Source organism: Panicum virgatum, chromosome 1N, assembly GCF_016808335.1.
Source record: "Panicum virgatum strain AP13 chromosome 1N, P.virgatum_v5, whole genome shotgun sequence".
NCBI lineage: Eukaryota > Viridiplantae > Streptophyta > Magnoliopsida > Poales > Poaceae > Panicum > Panicum virgatum.
In genome coordinates this window covers 52,543,235-52,567,472 of record NC_053145.1, presented here as the reverse complement: position 1 = coordinate 52,567,472, position 24,238 = coordinate 52,543,235, and the positions used below count along the sequence as shown (strand labels likewise).

General features: G+C 46.4%; 5 protein-coding genes across 11 annotated transcripts; 4 read left to right on the top strand and 1 right to left on the bottom strand.

Moving 5' to 3' along the window:
* The first annotated feature begins 1,341 nt into the window (after window positions 1-1,341).
* Window positions 1,342-4,458, top strand: LOC120656583 (vacuolar-sorting protein BRO1-like). Its single transcript, XM_039934723.1, has 2 exons — window positions 1,342-2,003; window positions 3,779-4,458. The coding sequence occupies exons 1-2, from the start codon at window positions 1,401-1,403 to the stop codon at window positions 4,220-4,222; spliced, it is 1,047 nt and encodes a 348-aa protein (XP_039790657.1). The 5' UTR covers window positions 1,342-1,400; the 3' UTR covers window positions 4,223-4,458.
* A 698-nt stretch (window positions 4,459-5,156) lies between these two features.
* On the top strand, window positions 5,157-6,184 carry LOC120656584 (ferredoxin-thioredoxin reductase, variable chain). Its single transcript, XM_039934724.1, has one exon. The coding sequence runs from the start codon at window positions 5,417-5,419 to the stop codon at window positions 5,873-5,875; it is 459 nt and encodes a 152-aa protein (XP_039790658.1). The 5' UTR covers window positions 5,157-5,416; the 3' UTR covers window positions 5,876-6,184.
* Window positions 6,185-14,837: 8,653 nt separating this feature from the next.
* LOC120656582 (uncharacterized protein At1g65710-like) lies at window positions 14,838-17,127 on the top strand. Its single transcript, XM_039934722.1, has 2 exons — window positions 14,838-15,912; window positions 16,000-17,127. Exons 1-2 carry the CDS (start codon window positions 14,941-14,943, stop codon window positions 16,912-16,914), a joined length of 1,887 nt encoding a protein of 628 aa, XP_039790656.1. The 5' UTR covers window positions 14,838-14,940; the 3' UTR covers window positions 16,915-17,127.
* A 1,565-nt stretch (window positions 17,128-18,692) lies between these two features.
* LOC120656579 lies at window positions 18,693-21,538 on the top strand. 2 transcript variants are annotated; one of them, XM_039934712.1, is made up of 6 exons: window positions 18,693-18,799; window positions 18,905-19,064; window positions 19,319-19,694; window positions 19,865-20,014; window positions 20,105-20,283; window positions 21,121-21,538. In XM_039934712.1, the coding sequence occupies exons 1-6, from the start codon at window positions 18,754-18,756 to the stop codon at window positions 21,224-21,226; spliced, it is 1,017 nt and encodes a 338-aa protein (XP_039790646.1). In that variant the 5' UTR covers window positions 18,693-18,753; the 3' UTR covers window positions 21,227-21,538. The 2 variants fall into 2 exon arrangements, with proteins under 2 accessions (XP_039790646.1, XP_039790647.1); XM_039934713.1 differs by having other exon boundaries at window positions 18,700-18,799; window positions 18,911-19,064.
* Window positions 21,539-21,663: 125 nt separating this feature from the next.
* LOC120656580 lies at window positions 21,664-24,209 on the bottom strand. 6 transcript variants are annotated; one of them, XM_039934718.1, is made up of 7 exons: window positions 24,019-24,194; window positions 23,828-23,898; window positions 22,977-23,252; window positions 22,779-22,864; window positions 22,594-22,700; window positions 22,316-22,395; window positions 21,664-22,232 (listed from the first exon to the last, which is right to left on the bottom strand). In XM_039934718.1, exons 4-7 carry the CDS (start codon window positions 22,825-22,827, stop codon window positions 21,941-21,943), a joined length of 528 nt encoding a protein of 175 aa, XP_039790652.1. In that variant the 5' UTR covers window positions 22,828-22,864; window positions 22,977-23,252; window positions 23,828-23,898; window positions 24,019-24,194; the 3' UTR covers window positions 21,664-21,940. The 6 variants fall into 6 exon arrangements, with proteins under 6 accessions (XP_039790652.1, XP_039790654.1, XP_039790649.1 ...); XM_039934720.1 differs by having other exon boundaries at window positions 23,189-23,252; window positions 24,019-24,129; XM_039934715.1 differs by lacking the exon at window positions 22,977-23,252 and having other exon boundaries at window positions 22,779-22,827; window positions 24,019-24,207.
* Between the last annotated feature and the right edge of the window lie 29 nt (window positions 24,210-24,238).

Genomic DNA, 24,238 nt, shown 5'->3' with positions numbered 1-24,238 from the left:
AATCATGTCGTGGCCACCGTCGCCAGTGCTCGCCGTCCCGCGGAAGAAGGCGGCATCTGCCGCCGCCGAGCTCTTTCGCCACCACCACTTCTTCAGCGTCACCGCTTTCTCCCTATTATCAAACCACCATATCTATTTAGTGGTTGGGGCGCCTATGCATTTTTTTTTGAGAGGGTCGTATAGATCTTGTGGAGGACGGTTAAGTAGATCGTCTATAAAGTCCATTAAAATCCATCCATTTGCTGAAAAATGTTGAATTACATTTCAAAAATGTTGAATTAATATTTTGAAAATGTTAAATTGGGATTTTGAAAAATGTTGAACCAATATTTTGAAAATGTTTAACCTCAACATTTTTCTCACCTTCTTCTCCGACATTGGCGGTAGCTCTGGCGGGCGCAAGGGCACGTGGTGCAGCGGCGTAGGGGTGCGCGGTGGTGGCGAAGCAGAGGGGGGCGCGGCGGGCAGTGGCGGCGCACACGTGAGTAGGAAGAAAGAGTGCGTGGGGTAGAGTTAGGGTTGAGGGAAGGGATGAATGACTGATAGGGGTGGGCACAATTTCCTGAATCCGAACTCAAATTACGCCAACCCAAATTACCCGATCACTATTTTGGGTAGGAACTTGAGAAACCCGAATTTAATTCGGGTAATTTGAGTTTTGACTCCCGAAACTCGAATTACCCGAACTCTTTTAAAACCCCATAGATTATGGCCTAATCCACTGACTTGACCCAAAAACCCAATAAAAAATTTAATTGTTATATTTATTGATTGCTTGTTTATTTGATTTGTGCAATAATAGCGATATGTTGATCTTACTTTTGTATTTCACTCTTTTTTACTTGTTGCCTAATGGGAGAGACAATGATTTGGCAATTGATCGGGTATTTCTCCCGAAATTTTGGGTATTGTTTTTTTGGTCAATTTCGGGTAGCATTTTTAGATACCCGAATTTTCATTACCCGACCCGAATTACCTGAACGCCCAGGGCTAATAACTGAGATTGATTGCACGAATCTCAAACACGGGAAGGTGTGTAAGAAAAAAATTACGGTAGGATACACGGTTGTCACATACTCACAGGAACACCTCCTCGCTAAAATTGTAATAAAGTTGCATCCGGACTTTAGATTAGCGCGCCTGACTTTGGGCCTAAGGCTATCCACAACGGCAAGACCAAATTTGCTCCTCCTCCTCCTCGTTTCCCACGCCCGCTCACATATTTACTGTCTACAGTGTATCTACAGTGCCAAACAGTACATTTGCTCTCTCCACTGTGAACGGTCTAAATATGTAAAACTTCGGGGTAGGATTATAGTGGTTTCGGAAAGTTCAGTCCGGCTCGATATACATGTGCTTCTTTTAAGGACTCCAACCCGTTCATCATTGCGGGTCCAATCATGTCCCGGCCGCCGCCTCCGATGCTGTGCGTGCCGGAGAAGAAGACCGCCGCCGCCGAGCTCTTCCGCGACCGCCACTTCTTCGGTGCCACCACCTTCTCCGACATCCGCGATGCCCGCGCCGCCGTCGCCGTCCCGAACCCGCAGGCCCAGCCCCCGGCCTCCCGCCGGGCCCTGATCCTCCGCTACCACCGACTCCTCTTCTCCGCGCGCGACGATCCCTGCGCCTTCGACGAGAACCTCTCCTTCACCTGGCATGATGCCTTCCGGGCCCACCTGAAGCACGCTGCTGCGTCCCTCCGCTTCGAGAAGGCCGCCCTCGTGTTCAACATCGGCGCGGCCGCCTCGAGGATCGCGGCGGCCCACAGCCGGGTCACGGAGGAAGGGGTCAGGGCGGCGTGCTGGGAGTTTCAGCGCGCCGCGGGGGCGTTCCGCGCGGTAGGAGAGATGATGGAAGAGGAGGCGGCGACGACTGTGGATATGAGCTCGCAGGCCTCGGCGATGCTGGAGCGGCTTATGCTCGCGCAGGCGCAGGAGTGCTGTTTCGAGCGCGCTCTCGCAGGGGGTAAGTCGCCGGCGGTGTGCTCCAAGGTGGCCAGGCAGGTGAGATTGACTGACTACCCACCCTTCCATATCTTTCCTAGATGCATCCCGATTGTTATGTCCCTGTTGGGGTTTGACTGCACTGCGGTTAGCCCAACTGCAAAAATCGGAACTTCTGCAAAATGGAAAAATGGGTTATACATAGTCTATTAAGCTCTAACCCATGTCGTAGTGTCAAAATTGTCTCTTTATTCTATCAAAAGAAGAAAATTCGTTGTTGTTATAATATGCAGAAAACTTTGTATTTGCTATTATGAAGGGACATAGTTTGAAAGAGTAAGCAAAAGCTGTATGAGTGAGTAGTAATCAAAAGCTAGGAATGCCTTCTAAATGTAAGGTTCGTAAAGGAGGTCAAAGAATTTCAATTCGAAATAAACATTTTGTGTTTTAAGTGAACCATGTGCATTCTAAGGTGATGGAGGGCTTAAAATTATTTTTTGGAACAAGCCATTAATTTTGAGTATGTGCCAACTGCAGTATCCAAATTATAGTCCCTGATATGTATCTATAGAGACAAGACCTGACTGCTTGAGTTTCATTTCTGGTGATTGTGAAGCAACCTGGATTCTGAACTCCTTCCACCAATGATTTATGAAATATGTATAGAAAAGTGTAAAGTTTGGATAATACGTCCACCAAATTAGGAATTGATTAAACTGCTTTATTTTTGTTGAGTTGTGGTAATTAATGTATAGCCTGTAGTAATTCTCTAGCATTTCTATACACCATCCGCCCATTTTTCATCTCCCATGTCACACCGATCATCGATTAGTATATTTCTTCTCCGGATTTTTGCTTCATGCAAGGAATGCAAGGCACTATACTAGTATAGTGAGATGCCCAAGATTTATTGTTACTAATTTTATTGGAACTTGACACATTTTACGAAATACAAATTAATTTCCAAACACATAGTTGACGAGGAAAGTTCACAAGCTGCTCCAAAGATATACACTGTAAAATTAGAACGACTGTCATGAAAATTACTTTCGTGTCTCAGCATGGTCCATTTTTAATACTTTTTAAACAATTAAAATTCAAAACCAAGTAATCATCTAATCGAATAGGAAGATTTAATAAGAAATTTCAAAGATTCATGATATGTTCAAAATGAAAATGAATGCTATGTGATTTGTTGTTATTTCTGTCTTTGAGCTGCTTGTTGTTGACCCTTCAGCTATATGCTGCTCACTTTATCTTGTTAGGATACAATATATTAGTTCTATAATCACTACAACACATGTCACAGAGCAAAGCAGAAAGGTTAGCTGGCTAAGTGAGATTTTGATCATTAGTTAAGATTACATTTGCATGGTGCAAGATTCAAACAATAGTATCCTTAGGCAGATGTTGTGAAAATGAAGCGCTAAACTGAAAGGTAAAGTCTTCTATGAACACCTTAGAAATTTGAGGGTAATGAAACAGAAAGTGCACGGCTACGGTAAGGGGAAAACTCACTTGGAAAGGAAGAGAAACCATAGAGTTTGAATTAATTCAGTTTTGCTTCATCATTAAAAGGCTAACGTGAAATTTGAAGTGTAATAACACATTGAAAGAAATAAATGAAGGATCCTAATTCATATATTGATGATACTACCGTCTCAAGTTGTGCCTTTTGTAGTGGTTGTGCATGACTACTTTGTCATTTATTGAAGTGGCAAAATGAATACATATATATAGATTGCTCAGTGTTCAAAATTACTATATTGTTTCTTGTGTTGGAAAATATCCACCTTTGGAAAAAGCTAAACCATTACGTGTCTTGCTATATGCAGGCTGCCCTGTACTACGAAGAAGCTTATGCTGCACTTGTCGCTCCTCCACTTCAGAACCACTTTGAAAGATCATGGGTATCTCAGGTCCAATTGAAGGCTGCTCTGTTCAATGCAGAAGCTTGCTATAGGCACGCTATTGATCTCCATGAAAAGACAAAAATTGGTGAGGAGGTAGCTCGATTGCAGGTCGGAATTAATGCAATTGTGGATACAAAGAGAACTGCAAGAGGAGCCCCTGGACCTCTGTATGATTATGCTTCCATACTAGAACAGGATATGAACAAGAGCTTAGAGACAGCAAAAAAAGAGAATTCGCGGGTCTATCTTTTCCGTATCCCGGCTGCCGCATCATTAGCTTCTCTACCAGCAGCTTCCCTTGTCCGTTCTGCATCCCTGAGTGAGATCTTAGAGGTAAAGTCAGAAAATCTCACTCAATCTCCATAAATGGATGCTTTGAGATTGTGAAATTATAGGTCACGCTCACTACCTTTTCCATTTGGATGTAAAGGCTATCGTCGCTGCAAAATTTTGGAGGGTCGATAATGTTTATTATTAGTATTATTTTATTCATAGTTGTCTAAATGGGTGCAGAATTTTGTACTGGTAACTAGTTATATATGTGGAGGTGCAATTAAGATTTGCGTGTTCATGATATGTTATACATGTTTGTGGACCTAGTACTCCCTTCCTCCGTTCCAATTATGTCGTTTTGAGTTTTCAGAGATATATATATATATATATATATATATATATATATATATATATATATATATATATATATATAGTTTTTCCAATGTATCTAGATATAATATATATGTATATATATATCTAGAAAAGTCAAAATGATTTATAGTTTGGAACAGTAGGAGTTTTTTCTTCTTGCTCTTGGACCAGCCATCCGCTTTTGCTGTTAATCTTTTAAGCAAGATGTGTTGTGCACTATGTTCTTCGGCAAAAACTACTTAAATAGCTTAGCTTTCTTGCTACTGTTTCATCGTAGCAATGTACCCCTGCGCCGTCGATATTCAGAGCTGTTGACCAGTCACCGGGTAGTATCTGCGCAAATATCTGGTCTACCTGCGTCGAGCGTCGTTGTCGTCGGGCCGCGCTGGACAACAAACCAGCGCGCCCGTTTCGATCTCGCGGGAGAAACGGCGAACAGATTGGCGTGTGCGTTGTCAACTCTCGGTAGCACGGGCTGGGCAAGCCCCCGGCGGCAAGCGGCGAAAACGGACGGCGAACGACGACGCGGCGGCCCAAAGCCAGGTCGCCCTCGCTCTTGCCTGCCTGGGTCGGCCACGGCGAGCAACCACAGCCAGGCGTGCGCTCCCGCCTTATCCAGCTGAGTCCGCGCTAGACGCAGCGCACAACTCGCCAAATTCCGAGCATTTCCCCGGGGCCAGCGCGCAAGCAAACCACACGGAAGAAGCAAAGCATCCATCCACCTCGCGCTCGCCGCGGCGAAGCATTGCTACGCAGCTTGCAGCGTCGCGCGCCTCTCTTTACCCGCTCCTCCACCTTTCGTTTCCCCCCGCTTCTATCCTCCCCAGCCGGCTCTCCTGGCCTCTCCCGCGCGCACCACCTGTTCGACCCGACTCCCCATCCTCCACCTGTCAGCCCTCCCGCCCGCCGCTCCCAATGGCGCCGCCCGCCGCCGCGTCCGTGGCGCCGCCCTCCACCTCCACCGCATCCTCGGTGTTCTTGCTCCGCCGCTTCCCGTCCCCGTCCCCCGCCTCCGGCCGCCGCCCCGCCCAGCAGCCCCGCCGCGCGCGCCTGCTCCTCCAGGTCGCGCTCACCAGCGAGGTATCCTCGGATGACGTGGCGGCCGAGGAGGCCGCGGCGGCGCCCAAGATCGGCCGGCGGGTGCGCGTCACGGCGCCGCTCCGCGTCCACCACATCGTCAAGGCGCCCGACCTGGACATCCAGGGCATGGAGGGCGTCGTCAAGCAGTACGTCGGCGTCTGGAAGGGCAAGCGCATCACGGCCAACCTCCCCTTCAAGGTCGAGTTCCAGATCGCTGTCGAGGGGCAGCCCAAGCCCGTCCGCTTCTTCGCCCACCTCCGGGAGGACGAGTTCGAGTTCGTCGACGAGGAGTAACGGCCTCGAGGTGCGGTTCTCGCGCCTGTGGACGTGTAAGCGGTAGCGCCGTTCTTATAGAATAATAACCATGGCCGCGGCGGTGGCTTGTGTATATTGTTGACGGCGTGCGGTGACAGGGATGCAAGAGGGTAGGAACTTGGAAGGCATGTAAGTTTTTTGCTTGCCTGCTGTTGTGCTGTTTCTTCCTCCTTCGGTTCGACGTCTATCTTTCAGATGTGGGGAATTATTCGGATGTTGATGATGATCGATAGTTATAATAGTGACAATTTTTGTTGCTGCTTGTTGGCTATACTTTGTTCTTAGTTATTTTGTTGATTGTTCCAAGAAATCTGTTTGTCTGATTGGTACAATATGCAATTATGCATTGCAACTAATTGCATCCTTGGCTTGGACAGATCGTTGGTTACTTTATATTTAGGATGCTGTACAATCTTTGGCCCTTATTTTATATTTAGGATGTCATATTCTACTTAGCAGGAGCTAGGAATTTGGTTAAGCAAGCAAAACTTATTGCCGATGCTACTTGCTAGAACATTTGGAGCCTCATGCTATAATGAAAAGTGAAACTCAGTTCTGTTTCACTTAACATCAGACTAGTGCAGACTAGTGCAGTGTTTTATCATCTTATAGTTTAAGAGCATACAGATTTTGCTGACCAGTTGTTCTCTGTTCAGCGTAGAAAATTCAGGATATGCTTGCCTGCTTCATCAGTTGGTCCTTTGAATCCTTGAAACTGTCAAATCATCTGATAACTAGCAAGGTGCCCCGCGCAAATAGCGCGGGTAACTAGTTTTTTTTCATTTTAACATTTAAGTCTTTTACTTCAAAATATTTTGTCCAAATATTATTGATTTCATTGTTATTCTTTTGTTCAAATAGCACGGACCATGGAGTCACATTTTTTTATCTTCATATTTTTGGTGGAAGATGAATTCTTAGTAAAAGTAATACATTATGCAGAAATATATCTTTTATTCTTACTGAAAGTATTGTAATTTTGGTCTTATAATGTGAATTCCTAGTAGAGAGTTTTAGGTACGGTGATAGCTATTCTTAAGGTTAGAAGTATAAATGTGTTAGTAGTTTTGTGTAGTGCGTATAGAATAAAAGCTTGTGAATGTAGTCTGGCCTCACTCAACCAAATTCTTATATCTAGCTAGGGTGCCTATATTTGACTTCTCTATTCAATCTTGTATTGGCGGTGGCGGATGCATTCATCGGCCTTGTAGTCATAGCAACATTGGGTCTTCAATTTTGGTGTCAAGAGACATACTTTGCTGAAGGATGTGTTTGCCATAACTGCATCCATGGTGCCTCATGCCGCGGTAGCCACCGATGTAGGTGACGACATCATAGAAGTTGAGGGTTTCATCGTTGCAAGCTCCTTATGTAACAATGTGATTGTGATAATAGATAGATCACATCGGTTTATGCCTTTTTTTTCTTTTGTTTCCTTACAATGAAGAGTTCCTTCTATCCTATTTCATCGCAAATTTTAATTTCCATATAGAATCTAAGTCATAGTAATCCATATACGACTACAATAAATCTAATCTTTTTCTTTTTTTCTTTTTATATATTCTTCTAATACATCTATCGGTTGTAACTTGCATATATTCTTACCAACAATATATAGTTTCCCTAGTTTCCACCGATTACATCTGAGCATTATTCAAGTCAGGCCCAAAATGTATGCAACTAAATTCGGTCCAAACTTCGCATATAGTTCCATCCTATGGCCAACTTTCCAACCAAGCTCGAGCTTTCCACTATTTTTTGGTTGAAAAATCATTAAATTATAATATCGGGTCATGCTCTCATGAGGCTGATTCTCAAATCTGGTTTCCTCTGACAATCATGACCCTACAATGGTGTGGGCAGGGCAAGACCGAATAAGTTCGAGCAGGGTCTAAAATGCTTGTGTTTACCACCTTTTAATTGATAATTTATTATTCCACAACATTAAAATGGTAGTTAATATTTTTATACAACAATTTTTATACTAAGTACTCTCTCTATTTTTATTTTTGTGTCGTATTATGTTTGCCCTAAATCAAACTTGGCAAACTTTGACCAAATTTATAGAAAGAAATAATAACATTTACAATACCAAATTTGTTTTATTGAATCCACCATAAAGTATAGGTTGATAGTGTATATGTTAGATAATATAGTTGTTGCTATATTTTTCTATAAATTTGGTCAAAGTTAGTTAAGTTTGACTTAGGATAAACCTAATATGGTATGCAAATAAAAATGGAGGGAGTAGATAGATAAGGGTATCGAGCTGTTTTATTATTTACATGGACTCTTTAAGTTATTGTAGAATAATAAAATCCAACTTCATATATCCTTTTCTTTTTCTAGATTAATATTTTAATCTTTGAAAAATTGGATCCATAAAAAATCTAATTATTAGAAAAATACTATTGAAAGAAATGTTACTTATTATTTGCACCTACCATTCCACATTAACTTCGAGAAAAGAGAAAAGCCCACACACTTACCTAATCACTGACCCTATAAGCATTTCATCCAGGCTTTTCGAGCTCCGGCACCGTGTACAACTTCGTCTGCCGACTTCCGCACCGTAGTTGACCTCGGTCTGCTCCTCGACCCCATTTTTACCATATCTGTGCTCACCTTCTGCTCCTTGGTCTTGTGCCATGCAACTTTCTTACCACTTGTGATAGTGGCTCCTCGACGATGCTAATGGATTTGCGCGCCTTGTCATGCTCCGTGCATTCCCGCGCTATAAGGCCGACAGTGGGCCTTGCTGTGCACCTTTCAGACCAGGCCGCGCTCGCTTTTGTCCATGATGGCGTGCTCACGATTGTCAATATGGCGATATAGCTTCGCGTGCCAACTCATGCACCCTGCATCCGTGGCTGCGTGTGCAGAACAAGGATGGTGAGGATAGCTTCTTCATGGGTTCATGACTGCTGAGGATTATTGGTGAGATGGACTGCGGCTGATGCAAGAGGTGCTTGTCTTGGTGCCTTGCTCAGTGTTTTGACCTGGGATGCGTGCAGGTATTTGAGTTGGATGAGTGCCCGAGTTGAAACAACGGAGCAATTTTTCTCATAAATTCTAGCGTTTTCCTTATCCGATTGATAAGACAATTTCTTATTTCTTTTGTCGAACGTGGACTCTCTAGGTTAGCCTAGACTAAAATTAGCTTCTTATTTCTTATTTTGGGAAGGACTCTTTAGTCATGTCCTAATTTCCTTATTTTTTAAATATGAAATTAGCTATTTACTAATTGTATTTGATATGGACTTTTGAGTACTTTGGACCGTCGGATGTTCATAAAATCCAACGGTGTAAATCCTTCTCTTTTAGATTAACGTGGGAATTTATAAACCCTCTCAGCGAATGTAGTGTAGGTATTTACTCTCATGGTCCCTTCCATAAAAGTTATACAAATCTTAAAGCAAAAAATCATCAATTAATTATTTTCTAAATTATTTTCGTCTGGGTTTTATCTGGGTCTGGCCCTACTCGTGCCCAGCCCGTACGCAGGTGAATCCAATCTCTTCCCATACTGTTTCCCGAATCCGCACTCATCTTCGACCTATTTTCGTGCTGAGTCTGGACGCAGGCGACGGCGGCGGCCAGTCGACTTCCAGCCAGCATCCAGGTCGACTACGAGCAACGTCTGGCCACCGCTTTGATCTACACGAATGCACATCATTTTTTGCCTATCGTTTTGCAGTGTTCAGGTCCGGCTACTGATTTCGTTGACTTGTACGGCTCATCTCCATCATACTCCAAATGAAGGTTCGGGATGGCGATGATAGATGCGATCTGTTTGTGATTGATTATAGCGTGTTGCATCTACATGGCTTTAGGGATGGGGATGCCTTGCATCCTCCATCTGTCGTGGATAGTAATGCCAAAGTTGTTTGGTTCTAGCAATTAATGAAGAAACTACATGTTCTAATAAGCAAATCACCTGTTGTATGTTTCTATGACCCGGAGCAAAACTCATGTATTTGATATGGACCCTTGAGTATTTTGGACCGTCGGATGTTCATAAAATCCAACGGTACAAATTCTTCTCGTTTTTAGATTAACATGGAAATTTCTAGACCCTCTCGGCGAACGTGGTGGCTTCCTTTAACACTCCTTTAATAATATAATAGATAAATGTTTATATGCTAAGTTCTCTGATTACTCATTGGACACTTGCAAGAATGAACAATCTATAGGCTTTATGAATTCCTTTTGTTCACCACAAAGCAGTGGAATTTCCACAAAATTTATTCCGCCCTGCAAGTACCAATTGGTAGTCTCCAACAATGTTTATTGTTGTTACAGTGTAGAGTTTGACTTACAGTGTGATTTTATAACTTGCCTTATACTAGCTCACGCCGGCCTCTTCCATATAATGCCTGCGGATGACATGCCTCTTGCGTACCGAGCTACTGATCCGTCAGAAAACCCTGCTTTGTTCTCTAACCTAATAATAAGTAGAAAGTACGCTGTACTTACCGGCTGCAGTCTGTGATGACCTTAAAGTTGAGAAATATGAGATCAGATGGCATGTGGAATTGGAACAAAATGGGGTGAGCAGGAACACTGATCTTTCAATTAATTTTCATTTTATTGAAGATGAAATGAAGTGCTACAAATTAGTAAGGAACTATGGGGCTCCTCTAGTCCTCTTTGAACGGGAAGACAGGAAAAACTATACTAGGAGAGGCGACAAGCCATCTTGCGCATGTTCTTGTCCTCTTTGATCAGCGGCGACAGTTGGGCGCGCTAAAAAACAAAATCCGCCATTCCTCTCAGATTACTGATTTGATTTGGAATGGATGAAATATCCCGTGCTGGTTTCTGGTATTATATTCGAGTATTTGCCAAAAAGAAAATATGCTCGAGAAAAAAAAGTGTTTCTCATACGAGCAACTTTAACAGAACCGTGAAACCGATCTGGTGGCAGCAAATGATCTTAAACATTTTCAGCGCCATCTAATTCCAGCGTACGGCAATTGATGTACAAACAGATCGAGAAGGATGCCGGGAACAATCTGACAACCAGAACAAAACTTAGCCTCTCTTTCGAGATGCACAAAGCTTAGCATTTACTAGACAGAATCGAAACAGTGCTGCATTCCAGCCCAGGCCGCATTGTTTTTGCAGGCCTACTGAATGTTTGGCCCATGAGGGCAGCTCCAGTGTGATGTTTTATGGGGTGCTCCGAGGAGAGAGAACTATAAGGTGCGATACACTGGAACAGGTAGAGCTATGAAGAAAATGCTAGCACCCGAAGCCAGAATTTGCACCGGGTGCCCTAAATAAAAAATGCTTATTTTCTTTCTCGTTTACGTGTTGCTCTCATGTCCACCATTTGAGCTCACACGAACATTAGGCCAGTCTCTGTGGAAGTTTTATGGGCATAATTATCTAGACCAGAAACTATGTAACTATATCAGATGAGTTTCATGGTGATGAAACTCTCCTCATATACCATGAAACTTCATTCTTCTTTTTCATTGCCATGTCAGCAAAATTGATGATATTTAATGTCATGAAACTCCATGGAGAAGAAAATCTATTTTATTCCTTGTGGGTTCCACCATTACAAAATCTGAGGGAACTAAACTTTGGAGCATTTGAAGCTAAGGTAGCACCTCATGTCATATTTAGACTAGCACCATGGAAAAAGATTATACACTAGAGTTGCTCTAAGCACCACTTCTATGTGGTGTCAGAGAAAGATTCTCCAAAGCTACACGCTAGAGGAAGTGGTGCTGGGAAGCACCACCTTAGCTTGGGTGTTTCATTTTGCACCGGGAGCTTCAATTAAAGTAGTATTTTTCATCTATCATCTTCACAAGAGTATGATGCTATTGGTGGGGGAAAGTTGGTAAGCATTATTTTTCTATGGAATAGCAGATGGCTTATTCAACTGTACGCTGGAGCATTTTGTTCTAAATAAATAGCACCTGGATGATGTGTCCATCTTCATATGTTTTGATAGGATTATAAGCTGGAGCTGCTTAAGCTCTCTACAACACAAAATGCTCGTTCAGTTTTCGCATCTCTCTGATTTTTTTCTTCCTCTTTTTTAGGCTGCAGGCCTGTGCTCCTAGCGTATGGGAATGGCGTACGTGTGCACTATCTGGCTTCTCTGGCGGTAGGAAATGTTTCAGCTCCAGTTGGATCCGCTCATATTCCAACGAATTGCGTCGAAGGCATCGAAAGCAGTGGAGACTGGAGTGAGAGGTCACGAAGCCAGCTTTTTTTTTTACCTCGCTGGTTGGCCTGTAAAAGAAAAGAAAAACAGCCCGCCTCCTTTTCGTCTCACGTTTTCAGCCTTTGCGGAACAGAGTGCTCTGACTGGGCACCGAAATGTCCTCCGACTTTAGGCGCAGCGGGCGCGGGGAATTGAAGTCGAATTGGATCATGTCGCAGCACCGAGGACGACCTCCGTTCGAATCTTCCACATACTCCTCGCCAGAATTTCGGGCGTATGCATTTCTGCGAATCTCAGGTCGCGGCTTTGGCATCCTGTGCACGGAATTTACAACGACCTGCCTTCATCCGTCCGAGTTTCATCGGATCCGGGACCATTTATGCGCAGTTCTTCATTTCATGTCGTGCGCAGCTCTTCAATTCGTGTCTGCTGCTGGGGCCGTGTAGGAATTACGGCGCCACCTGGGCCATCCATCGGGCCCAATACTTACTGGTGGCCGCTCGTACGTAATCATGCAATTGCATTGCATAGTGGTAGTAGCTGCAGCGGCATTGGATCTGGTTGTTTTCTGTGGCCAGCCACAGCTGGTGGATCCGGTTAATTAAGAAGGCATCAGGTAACCGGGCCGTCACGTGAGAGATCAGGCGAGCCCGATCCCCTTCCGGTGGATGCCGCCGCCGCAACCGACGGGAGATGCCGCGGATCGGCAGGTGACGCACTGCACGCACGCGCTGCGCTCTCCAACGGTCGGCTCTCGTTCAAAAGAGAGGAGTATTTTACCCGCAAAAAAAAAAAAAGAGAGAGGAGTATTTTAGGGTAACCGCAACGGTCGGCCTCCGCTGCTTGCAGCTCGCGCGGCAAAAGGAATCCCTGGATCCGCCAGGGCCGGGCACCAGGGGCTGCGATGCGACTCGATCGCTCGTTTGGCCGTTAGGTGAGGTGAGGCTCTGCTGCTCGCAGGTGACGCCCGTTTGGAACGTCCGCCGTTTGAATCGCCGTGGTGTGTGGTTGGTCGCCAACTAACCATTCAGATGCCGTAGAGCGGCTAATTCCTGACACCGGGGGCCCATGGGGCACCAGGGTTCACAAAACCGTTGGGAACCGGTTCGGTTTGACCGGTTACCGGTCAAACCGGTCCGGGCTGGTTCCGGTTTGGGCCGGTATCAAACCGGCCCAAATTCAAAATTCAAATTTAAATTCAAAAAAACGAAAAATTTCCAAAAAAAATTCCTAAAAATACTTCAAGGTGCGACAAATTTAATGGTGTCAAATTTTCTCAAAAATTCGTTCATTTAGTATAGTTTGCGGGGATTTGAAGTTAAACAAAAAAGCGTGCATAAAAATATACAAATACAATGTAAAAGTAGTACAAAAGAGGGTTAGAGGGTTCATTTAGGCTAAAACATGTTATACAAATATTCATTTAACATACTTTGTGAGCATTTGAATTTAAACTAAAAAAATTTGAATTTGGCGGATTATCAGTCAAACCGACCGGTAAACCGGTCAAACCGGCCGGTATACCGGTACGAACCGTTTGCACAGAGAATTTTAAATTTAAATTTGATTTCGACCAATTTAGACCGGTTTCCGGCCAAATCAGTCCGGTATACCAGTACCGGACCCCACCGGTTTGGTCGGACCGGTTGGTAACGTAAACCCTGTGGGGCAGCAGGCATGGAAACGAGAAAGAAAAAGTGTAACGGCCACGGAATGGAAACGAACTTTTCTGGTGACCTGGAAAGAAATTTTATTTCCGTCTTACAAAGCTTGCTCGCAAACTCGCAAGCTATCGCTTCCCCCCGTTCATTTCCCATTACATATCAGCAGAGTAGTACTACCAGTACGCTGGCGGGGCCGGGCTGTGGTACAGCCGCGGAGCATTTTTGAAGGCGAGATGATGAGGTGATCAAGGATCAAGATCCAGGGCCCGCGCGAGGTTCTAACGGATAGCGTCCCCACCAAACCGCCAGCAGGCCCCATGGACCCGTTCCTCGTGCACCCGTCCACCGAGCGTCCGGTCCTCCTGCGACCGAGGCCCCGTCGATCCACCGCACCGTGTCCAGCCAACGACGCCCCCCCTCACGCCTCCCCACGTGCGTGCGTGCGCGCACGAGCCTCGACGCGATCCGCGACCGCGAGAGGAGGCTGCAGTTCGGCAGCATGCAGTTGGACCACTGATAGATGGGCCTGTATGTGTAGAACTCACGTGTCAGGGACACCACTTCAGGGCACTCAATTGCAGCGGATCTCGTTCCCGAGAGGAGGAGGGCGATTTGAAATCTCTGCCTCTCATCGCGTCAGCTTTGCTCATCGGGCGCACGGTAGGAGGGGACTAGCACGGAGCACCACGCACGCTAACACGTAATCAGGCTTTGTTTAGGTTTCAAAAGGCAAAATGTAAAATTTTTATAATTGCTTGTATGATGTATTTAATGTAGTCAAAAAATAAATCGCATTACACAAATGGACTGTAAATCGCGAGACGAATCTAATGAGCTTAATTAGGATATGATTAGACACTAAATTATTACAATAATACTACAGTAAACAAGCTCTAATGATGAATTAATTAGACTCATTAAATTTGTCTCGTAGTTTACAGACGAGACCTATAATTAGTTTTATGATTAGTCTAATATTAAATTTTTTTCTTCTAAAAACATAAAAATACAAAATACAAAGTGAATTAAACACACCCTCAATTCGCTAATCGCACCTCCCCCACGCGCTGCTTAAATACCACCACGTCACAGTCCCGGGTCACTCTTTCCCCTCAGCTCCAGCCGACCAGCTCGATCGAAGGTCCGAGCAGCTCGTTCCTCTCAAGAGTCGAGTGTGCACCACCGGAAGCCCCGCCATGGGCCTCTGCTTCAGCAAGAAGAAGCCACCGGCCACGCCGGCCGGTGGCGCCAAGAAGCCCGGCAAGATCGCCGACGACAAGGCCAAGAAGACGGCGCAGCAGCCCAAGAGGGCGGCCAAGCCGGCGGGGGAGCCGGACGCGGCAGGCAAGGCCGCGGTGCTCGTCGTGAGGGCCAAGGACGCTGCGCCGGGAGGGGAGGAGAGGAAGAAGCGGCCGGGATCGCAGGAGCCGGCGGCGGCCGAGAAGCCGCTGCCCGTGGTGGTGGTGCCCTCGGCGCCGGTGCGCACGTCGAGCTGCACCAAGGAGGAGGTGGACGCGATCCTCATCCAGTGCGGCCGCCTCAGCAGGAGCTCGTCGGGGGCCGGGAGGGCGGCGTCGAGCGAGGCGGCGGGCGGACATCGCAGGAGGTGCTCCGAGTCCAAGCGCAGCTACGACTTCGACCAGGACGCGCGGTCCGGCGGTGGCGCGGACGAGGATCGGGAGAGGCAGGGGGCGGCGGCGGTGTCGAGGCCGTCGCCGCACCGGGGCTCGCCGCAGCGGAAGCGGTCGGGGAGCCGGGAGAGGAGCGGCGGCGGCGGGAGCGGGAGCCGGAGGGCCAGCCGGTCGCCGGGGCGGCGCACGGATGGCGCCGCGGCCTCTGCGGCGACGGCGGGCTCGTCCGGCGGCGGGGAGCGCGCGAGGCAGCAGCCCGGGAAGATGGTGTCCGTGCCCGCGAGGGAGAAGGGGCGCGCGCCCTCGCCCGCAGCGGCGTCAGCGAAGAGGTGCGCGTCTCCGAGGTCGAGTTCTCCCGCGAGGATGGTACCGGCGAATGAGAATGCTGGCTGCGGGCCGGCGGCGGGGCCGACGCCAGCGCTGAGCTGGAGCTCGTCCAGGAAGGCGGAGCAGTCCCCGTACAGGCGCAACCCCATGGCCGAGCTCGACGAGAACTCGCTCCGTAACAACAGCAACCACAGTGCCAAGCCGCAGAAGGTAAAGATGTGATCACATAAAGCTCGATTTTTTTATTTCTTGCAATTCTTTTCGGTCAATTCGCTCAAAGTCTTGCCGTGACTCCAGAAATCCATTGAGAACGCCGTCGCCGCCACGCCCAAGAAGAAAGCCATGGAGCGCGGGAAGGAGCCGACGGTTGCAGCAAGTTGCCGTTCTGGGATGGCGAAGCCGGAGATCGCAGAGGACGGAGCCACCGTTGCCACCGCAGCAGAGATGACGAGAGCGCCCTCGTCGAATACGACCGCGACGCGCACGGCGAGCATCATCTTGGCCGATAGCCTGAGCCAGAGACCCGTGGGGCAGCCAGGCAGCAGCAGGTCGCGGCGGGCGTCGCGCGACTTCGACAACCAGAACTCCGGTTCGTACACCACCCAGCTCCTCGAGGACATCCAGAGCTACCACCAGCAATCCACCTCTGTTGCTGTCCCCGCCACGCCGTCCTTCTCGCTCCCGGCGTGCGTCGCCAAGGCGTGCTCCATCGTCGAGGCCGTGGCCGACCTCAACTCCTCGTCGGAGAACCGCACCTACGAATACGAGCCCGGCCTCTCCGCCGACGACAAGGGCTCCGTCAACGCGCCGCTGGGCAGCGTCGAGCCGAGCGCCGCGCGCCAGCCGGTGCAGCCGGTGCGGGACATCCGCGCGGAGACCGAGCCTCAGGAGTCAGCCGGGAGCAACAGCGTCTCCGGCCACCCGTGGACGCCCTCCTGGGAGCCAACCTCGGTGGAGTCCACGGACCGGACGTGGAGCACCGGCGACGAGGTTGTCGAGCAGCCCGGCAGCCACGGAGGGCGCTGCAGCCCGATGAACAGGCCCCAGCAGAGCAAGCAGCGGCCGTCGCGGCCCGAGACCAGCGGCCGGGGGTCGCGCGCCGGCTCCGGCAACGGCGGCAGCACCTTGCACCGTGGACGCAGCGCACATCGCAGCAGTAGCAGCGTGGCGAGCGGCCGGTCCGGTGTTCGAGTCGTCTCGGCGGCCTCGTAGTGGATGAGGCTTGCTTCTTAGATCAGGCATGTTGCTGCGTCGTTGCAGCATGGTGATGGTGTTCTGCTGGTAGTGGCAAGATGGATTGCTGCTTCACATATGTGTTCGTGTTTCTTTACTAGCGAAGCATTGTTCAGATGGATTGCTGCTTCATGGTGTGACATTGGCAATACTCTGTTAGGGCTGAAAGTCTGCCTAAAATCTCTTGTGCACCGTTTATGACCGTTGATATTTATCAGCTTCGACCACCGCAGAAGATCATTAGAGCAGGGTTAATGGTTGCGCGCGAAATAAAATCCAGCGTGGACACCGCATTTGATGCAGCGCGCCAGTGGCAGCAGCCAGTAGAATCGAGAAGAGTGCTCTTTACCCGTTTTCTGCCGGTGTTTGGCTAGTCACTCGCTCCACTCTCTCGCCTACTCTCTCCTCCACATAGCATCTCGTCACTTCCTCGTCCATCATAATACTTGCTTTTAATCGCAATGCTTATCATTTTCTTCAATCAGTTGCTACTTTACGAGAAAGGAAATGATCTTTTCGCAGTCGCTAAGCTGTTTAAAATTCAACAGCCAACAAATTCTCCAGATAGTCCTCTCCCTCCAGAAGTCCTCTCCTAATCGATATAGGTCGTCTAGCAGAGGAAACTAGCACTTTGTTGGTTGGTTGTTTCAAGTGTCTCTCCATATTGAGACATTTTCTATGAGGGGTTGACTGTTGAGTGCTGACTCCATAGTAACCTTAGAATTGGTTCCAGAAGTTACTATGTTGAGGCTAAGAAACCTGAGTTAAGTTCTTGCCCATCAAGCCGCAACTCCCACCGTACTAAAATATAAGGTATTAACGGGTTTAAAATTTGTACCCAAATATAAGACATCATAGATCTTTAAACAAAAAATCCGGTCAGCCTTATCCCAATATACCTGTTCGGCTGATAAAATGAATAGTGCTCGGCTGGTAGAATGAATAGTATTGTGTGAGAGGAAATAAGCCGAAATAAGCCAAGCCGCACTGTAGATCAAATCAGCCGAACAGCCTCATTGAGGAATAGCATTCTTCTTTATTGCTTTGAAGAACAAAATGCTATCATCAGCAAACAGAAGATGGTCTATCTTTGGAGCTGTCTGTGAGACTTGGATACCTTGAATATTTCCCTTCTTTCCTTCTGCCTTGAGCATACATGAAATACCTTCTGCACAAAGTAAGAACAAATATGGAGAAATAGGGTCCCCTTGTCTGATTCCTCGAGTTGGCTTGAACTCTTGAAGTTTTTCACCATTAAATAGCACCGAGAAAGACACTGTTGTGACACACTTCATAATCTTATTCACCCAGGCTTGGTTAAAGCCCAACTTAAGCATTACAGCCTCAAGATATTTCCACTCCACTCTATCATATGCTTTTGTCATGTCCAACTTGAGAGCACAAAAAGCATTACTTTTAGATCGATTTGTGCGCATATAATGTAGACATTCATACGCAACAAGGACATTATCAGTGATGATTCTTCCAGAGACAAACGCTGATTGCTACTCAGAGATGATATCCGGGAGCACCTTCTTCAACCGATTGGCCACGCAACTCTTTGTCGGCCGCTGGCCCGCTGCGTTGGGTTCCAAACGTACGAGGCCGAAGTTTTTTTTTCGAAAGGTTGTACGAGGCCGAAGTTGACTGGATGGGCCGAGTATACAAACGAGGTTGGACCACGGCCCCAACACCCAGAAGCCACCGCCTGGCGGCCGTCCGTCCGCATCGGCCTCGCCTTCGCCGTAAAACCCTAGGTGCCCCCCCCCCCCCCCCCCCCCCCGCCTCTCGTCCGCGCGATCCGCCATTGCCCGCCCGATGCAGGCGTCCGCGCGCCTCTCGTCCTCCGCCGCCTCCAAGAAGGGTGAGTGGCTTGCCCGCCCCCCTCCCCCCCCATATTCAATCGAAGCTCTGAGGTTTGAGCCGCTGCATAATGATAAGTTCGGTCTGATTCCCCCCCTTTTTCCAGTTATAGCTGGTATCTCTAGCGCGATCACACGGTCGTGCTACCGGACCACCCGGGGGAAGGCGCATGCGGTGCCGCTGTCTGCGCAGGAGCCGCCACCGAAGGGGCGGAAGAGGATTAGCAAGCAGGAGAGGAAGGTCAGGATAGTGGAATTTGTTGACAAGTATGTGACCTTTTCTCACCCTCGTTTCTGGTTTTAGCCTTTCTTTTAGTCCAAAAGCAGCAAGTGTGTAGCTCTCGGCTCATTAGCATTTCTGATTTCAACTTGGTTTAAATTTAAGCTGGCTAATGGACACTTCGGCTATTTGTGCATTAAGGATTGGCATTCCCGTATTGTTTATCCTTGTTTCATTAGCTGGTTCAGTTATGCCTCAGAACTCTTAAACCGCATGTTTCTATGTGGTCTGTTTAGTGCAGGTTTAGGGCTTCAAATGATGAGAAGTTTCCTAGTATAATAAATGTCTGTCAGCAAGTTGGAGGCTCCCACTACACGGTGCGTGAGGTACTTCAAGAATTGAAGTATAATTGTACAAAATTACCACTGGGTAATGCTAAGGCAGCTCCACTTCAAGGAACTGTTGAAGTTGCTGAGCACGCCAGGCCTAAGGATGAAGCTTTGGTGGCTCAACTTGAAGGAACACCTGAATTTTCTGAGCACTCAAGACCTAATGATGACTGTGTAAAGAATCCATACAATTGTGACAGCTCCAAAAGTGGTCAGGAGATTGAAGATGTAGATGATGTGCTAATATCCCCAAAAGATGCTGCTACAAGCACTGGAATTGTGGAAAAGGTTTGCCCTTCTTTGTTGTATTTATCCTCAAAACATTCTGTTGGCAGTCTCATTTGGCATTTGTTAAACATTCTATTGTACAATTGAATTCATGGTTCAGTATGTCTAGTTATGTTCCCCTGTCGCCAATAGCCTTATGTTTTAAATGGTAATGTTATGTTGCTATGCAGACTGAAACTTGGGAATCTGTGGGCTCTTCTCATCACAATGTAGAAACAGAAGCTGGTAAGCATGATTTGAACACTTCAGAAACTTTTAAGACCGCAGATGGCCCAACTTTATCCGATCAAACAGAAAGTGAGGGCATGAAGGTCATAAAGGTATGAAGTTGAAATATCCTCTGGAGAACATGAATTTGTGTAACAAAGATTTTTGTTGACATTTCTCTCAAAATCATCATACATGCGCAGGACAAATCTTCCATATATTTGGGAGTGGAGGCTAAACCAGACCTTGGAAACCAGCAAAGGGAAACAGAAGCTAAAAACTTAGCTCTGGAGAATACAGAAAAAATCCTGAAGGCAAGTGAATCAATTGTGTCAGATCAAAGTGGAAGTGACAATGTGCTCAAGGCAAACATACATGACAGGTATTATTACCCTATTAGCTTATTACACAAGATCGTCTTTTCTTCAATGCCATTAGAACCAACACATCAACGAGACAACAAGTAATTTGCCAAGCATTAGTAGGATATGATATGCCATGCCTGTGTAGTTTAGTTCTTTTGGTATGATCAACTACTTGGACTTGGCAAGAGGACTGTTTCAGTCATTTAGTGCATTCAGATAGCTAATTCAGATGATGGAAGATGAATCTTCCGTTGGACTCAGGTAAAAAATTGTAAACTAGCTGGTGATTGTATATTTCCTGGATTCCATGGATTTATATCAATGACTGGTTCCACCAATTTATTCCAAGTCATTGCGGATTCACATCAATTCTGATATTTGAGAGAGGAGTTCATTTATGGATTATCAAGAAGTTGTGAGTCAGTAGTTTGTCCCAGAAAGGCTGAATCAGTTGGTTTCTGATTGACTTGACCCAGACTTCCAGTTTTTCAATGGGTCAGGGGCACTTCACTGCCTGAACATCATGGAGGTGACCCAGACCAGGAACTAGGTTTTGCATAGCTTTAAAAACCTTGGGTCGGAACGCATAGCTAATATTATTTTGTTGAGCTGTCGAGTCTCTAGGCTAGTTAAACACATCCTGGCCAGTTCATAGTTAGGACAGGGCATATTTAATTTCTTATTCTCAGTGTCAAAGAGATTGTGAAACTTCATATATTTCATATTGTTCGATGCATAACAGGGAAGCTTTGTGGAGTAGCCTCAGTTTGTTTGATACAACCTGTTGCTTTTTATATTTTGATGTTAGATGGCATGGTAACTTTTTCTGTATTTTCTTTTTTGGTGTTATGCAGGGAACACAACCCAAAGCATGAGCCTGAGGAATCCACAAGCACAGGTCTTTTTGGCAGTTTGAAATCTTTTGCTTATGGCTTAAGGAACTTCTGGAAAAAGCTGTAAATCTGTCGTCGTTTCAGCTGCAATCTAACATGCATGGAGCCCCCCCTCTTGGCTTCATCGATTTCTAAGCCACTGGACCAAATTGTAAATTTTCTGAAGGCTACAGAATTAATAACCTTACCCCCCTGGTTTAGCGTTTGTGATACTGGAGTAGTTTGTAAAGTTCTTTTTTATGGTACACGATGGTAGCCCCCGCTATGATGCTTTGATAAAGCTAGATAGGAGTGTTAGTACTGCATAGTTCACATGGTATCCAAATGCTGGTGATACTTGTTTGCCATGCCAATTGAACGCTTGGGCTGCCTTTTTTTTCTTTTGCCTCCGAACTGAGTTTGTACCATCTTCAGGTACAGTAATTCTTTTCCTTGAATTTCATTCTTGAAGTAACACACGGAAACGTGAAGAGCATTCTTTGGGCAGCCGGTATCAATCTGATAAAAAAAAACATTGATGGATTGTAAAACGAATTTAGCGTTCACCTGTGCTGTTACAAAAAAAAAAAAACAGGTTCTATGGAAGCAGCGACATAACAGCAGCTTTTTCAACAAATCCTGGTTCAAAACATAGCATAATAAAACCTAATATACAATCTACAGGTGGCGTTAGAGATTCCTTCTGTGATTTGTTTCAAATGAAGAAATCTCACAGGAAAACAGTTCAGACCCCACAGAAATCTTGGAAATTTTACACATCCTAAACAGGGCATTCATGAGACTATTCTTCATCAGAACTCTCGTAAGCTAAGCCAAGCAAGCTTCCAGCAGCATTTTGCTTCTCCGCCGTTAGCTCATCTGGCCTTGGCACTGTGTGCTCAGCATTGACAGTCCCATGAGATGATCCCTTCTCACCCACAGGTGGTTCCAATTGATTCTGCACTGAAGATAACTTGCTGACAGAATCTTCTTCACATTGCTTCATATTATTGCTATCTGCTGGCTGTGAGGGGCTGCTAAATTTTGGCCGCTTTGGTTTGATCCCAACAATGTTCTTCAAGAGGTCCTGTTGCCTGTCCAAAAAGCAAGCACCCCATAATAAGAACAAAAAGGGTAATTGTAAATGGAAGTAGAGGTTGTGTTGCAGGCAGTTTACCTTATATCACTTTTGGGTTTTGGTTCAACACGGAGGGCCACAGGGACAGCAGGTGTAGAATCAGCTAAGATTGCTGCTTTGTAATGTTAGAGTTAAGGAAAGCAAGGACAGAAAGGATCTTATACATCATGTTATTTCTATTGCAGTGTTCCAATCAAACGATATGTGCAAAGTTTCACGCTCATGTAGACAACTAATTGAATGATATTGATCATATTATATTCTTATCTTAAGTGTATAACCAGAAAAGTGAAGTTACAATATTCAATAAGGGATATCTTAAAAGCAGCAAATGCCCGCTTCTCCGTACGACGGAGAAGACGCTCTGCATCTTCCTCAGCTTCCATTTGCTCTTTCAGGTAAAGCAGATCATCACTATCCAATGCTGAAGAACACAATGGTACAGACGACAAGGTTAACAATGAGCCTACATGAATTTTCCAATAAAAGAAGCATGAAATACCTCCTCGTCCATGAAGATAGCCTCCTCTTTCACCAGCAACCTCTTGCATCTGTTGGTATCAACCGCGGAGTAGAGAGCCAAAATCCCTGTCAGGGCATGTTATAAGAACATTGTACTTTGATGCCTAATGGAAGTGCATAGTGATGATGGAATCAATATTTCAAGAAAAGGCAAGATATCCTCATGCATGGTTCTTACGGCGGTAAGGCGAGGTGTGGTGAATCACCGCCGCCCATGATGCCTAAGCCCAAAATAAGGGGAGTGCCTTGACGCCTAGGCGACGCCATGAGAACCATGTCCTCATGTACCCATGACCAACAAATGATTGAAATGTGATATTGTTATTACTAACACTAGCATTGGTTTGAGCAGATAATGCATGCTGCTGACTCTAAGACCTTTAATTTTACCTTTTTCACAATGGAGAAGCCAACCCAGTTATACCTCAAGGATGCAGATGCAACACAGAAGCATCTACAAAGCACTCAGAAGTCACAAACAGCTCAAATACATAGAAGGTTGACTGAGACACAACAATGTTTTCTAGATATAAAAACTGAAGGCCTATGCTTATTTCCAATTATAGGTGTCAACAAGCGAACTACATTGGCAAGCTACAATTTTCTGTTACAATTCAAAATTGATTTTTAACCCTCATTTGATACATATTTGGCTCAGTAAAAACAAGTCAAAATGTAGTGTAGTGTCCTCATGTCCTGCCTTATCTACTTCTCCACCAATCCATGTAAAAAACCAAGGCCACACCAAGACACAACAAACACACGAAATTGGCATGTTCAGTTGTTCACCGTGATACTTGCATAACTTAGTTATCAGCAACCAACAACAAGAATTGCCTGTACTTCTAAAGCAAACCTGCCCGGAGAGTATCATTCAACAGAAATAGAAAACTAAACGCCTAACAAAAATGATGCCACATAGTTTAGCATGCCTACATTTAAGCCAGAAAATCCTAAAATGAACATACAGATATATACAGCACAGCAAAAGGGTAATGCCGCTGCAGCGGTAAGACGATTCGGTCTAACCTTTGCAACCATGCGCTGGAAGGTAATGTCCTCATCGTCGATCTTATCCTTCCCCTTCCCAAACTTCCTATCTGCACATGCACAGGGCCCAAAACCTCACTCAGGAATTCGATGAGAAAATCGGAAAGGGGGAAAAAAAGTAGGGGTTAGGGTAACTCGATGAATTGGTGGGCGCGAAAGGAGGCGCACACCTTTGGGGTCGCTAAGATTGGTGTACTCGCGGACCTCGCGCCCGGACATGGCTTGGTCTCACGACGAGCGGGGATGAAACCCTAACCCTGGCTCCGAGCGGAAGCTTCGAGATTAGTCGCGCGGGCGCCTCCGTCTGAGGATAGAGAAGGGGAACAAAGAGGACAAGAGGTGGTCTGACTTGACCCGCGCGCGGTGTTGTACTGTTGTGGCAACTGCGCA

What these genes read in the sequence shown, in the direction of transcription:
- LOC120656583 (XM_039934723.1), top strand. Translation starts at nt 1,401, where the DNA reads ATGTCCCGGCCGCCGCCTCCGATGCTGTGCGTGCCGGAGAAGAAGACC. An exon ending in GCTCCAAGGTGGCCAGGCAG is followed by an intron (nt 2,004 to 3,778) that starts GTGAGATTGACT and finishes TGCTATATGCAG; the next exon opens with GCTGCCCTGTACTACGAAGA.
- LOC120656584 (XM_039934724.1), top strand. Translation starts at nt 5,417, where the DNA reads ATGGCGCCGCCCGCCGCCGCGTCCGTGGCGCCGCCCTCCACCTCCACC.
- LOC120656582 (XM_039934722.1), top strand. Translation starts at nt 14,941, where the DNA reads ATGGGCCTCTGCTTCAGCAAGAAGAAGCCACCGGCCACGCCGGCCGGT. An exon ending in ACAGTGCCAAGCCGCAGAAG is followed by an intron (nt 15,913 to 15,999) that starts GTAAAGATGTGA and finishes CCGTGACTCCAG; the next exon opens with AAATCCATTGAGAACGCCGT.
- LOC120656579 (XM_039934712.1), top strand. Translation starts at nt 18,754, where the DNA reads ATGCAGGCGTCCGCGCGCCTCTCGTCCTCCGCCGCCTCCAAGAAGG. An exon ending in ATAGTGGAATTTGTTGACAA is followed by an intron (nt 19,065 to 19,318) that starts GTATGTGACCTT and finishes TGTTTAGTGCAG; the next exon opens with GTTTAGGGCTTCAAATGATG. An exon ending in GCACTGGAATTGTGGAAAAG is followed by an intron (nt 19,695 to 19,864) that starts GTTTGCCCTTCT and finishes GTTGCTATGCAG; the next exon opens with ACTGAAACTTGGGAATCTGT.
- LOC120656580 (XM_039934714.1), bottom strand. Translation starts at nt 24,067, where the DNA reads ATGTCCGGGCGCGAGGTCCGCGAGTACACCAATCTTAGCGACCCCAAA. An exon ending in CAATCTTAGCGACCCCAAAG is followed by an intron (nt 23,899 to 24,018) that starts GTGTGCGCCTCC and finishes GTGCATGTGCAG; the next exon opens with ATAGGAAGTTTGGGAAGGGG. An exon ending in TCCAGCGCATGGTTGCAAAG is followed by an intron (nt 22,828 to 23,827) that starts GTTAGACCGAAT and finishes TGATACCAACAG; the next exon opens with ATGCAAGAGGTTGCTGGTGA.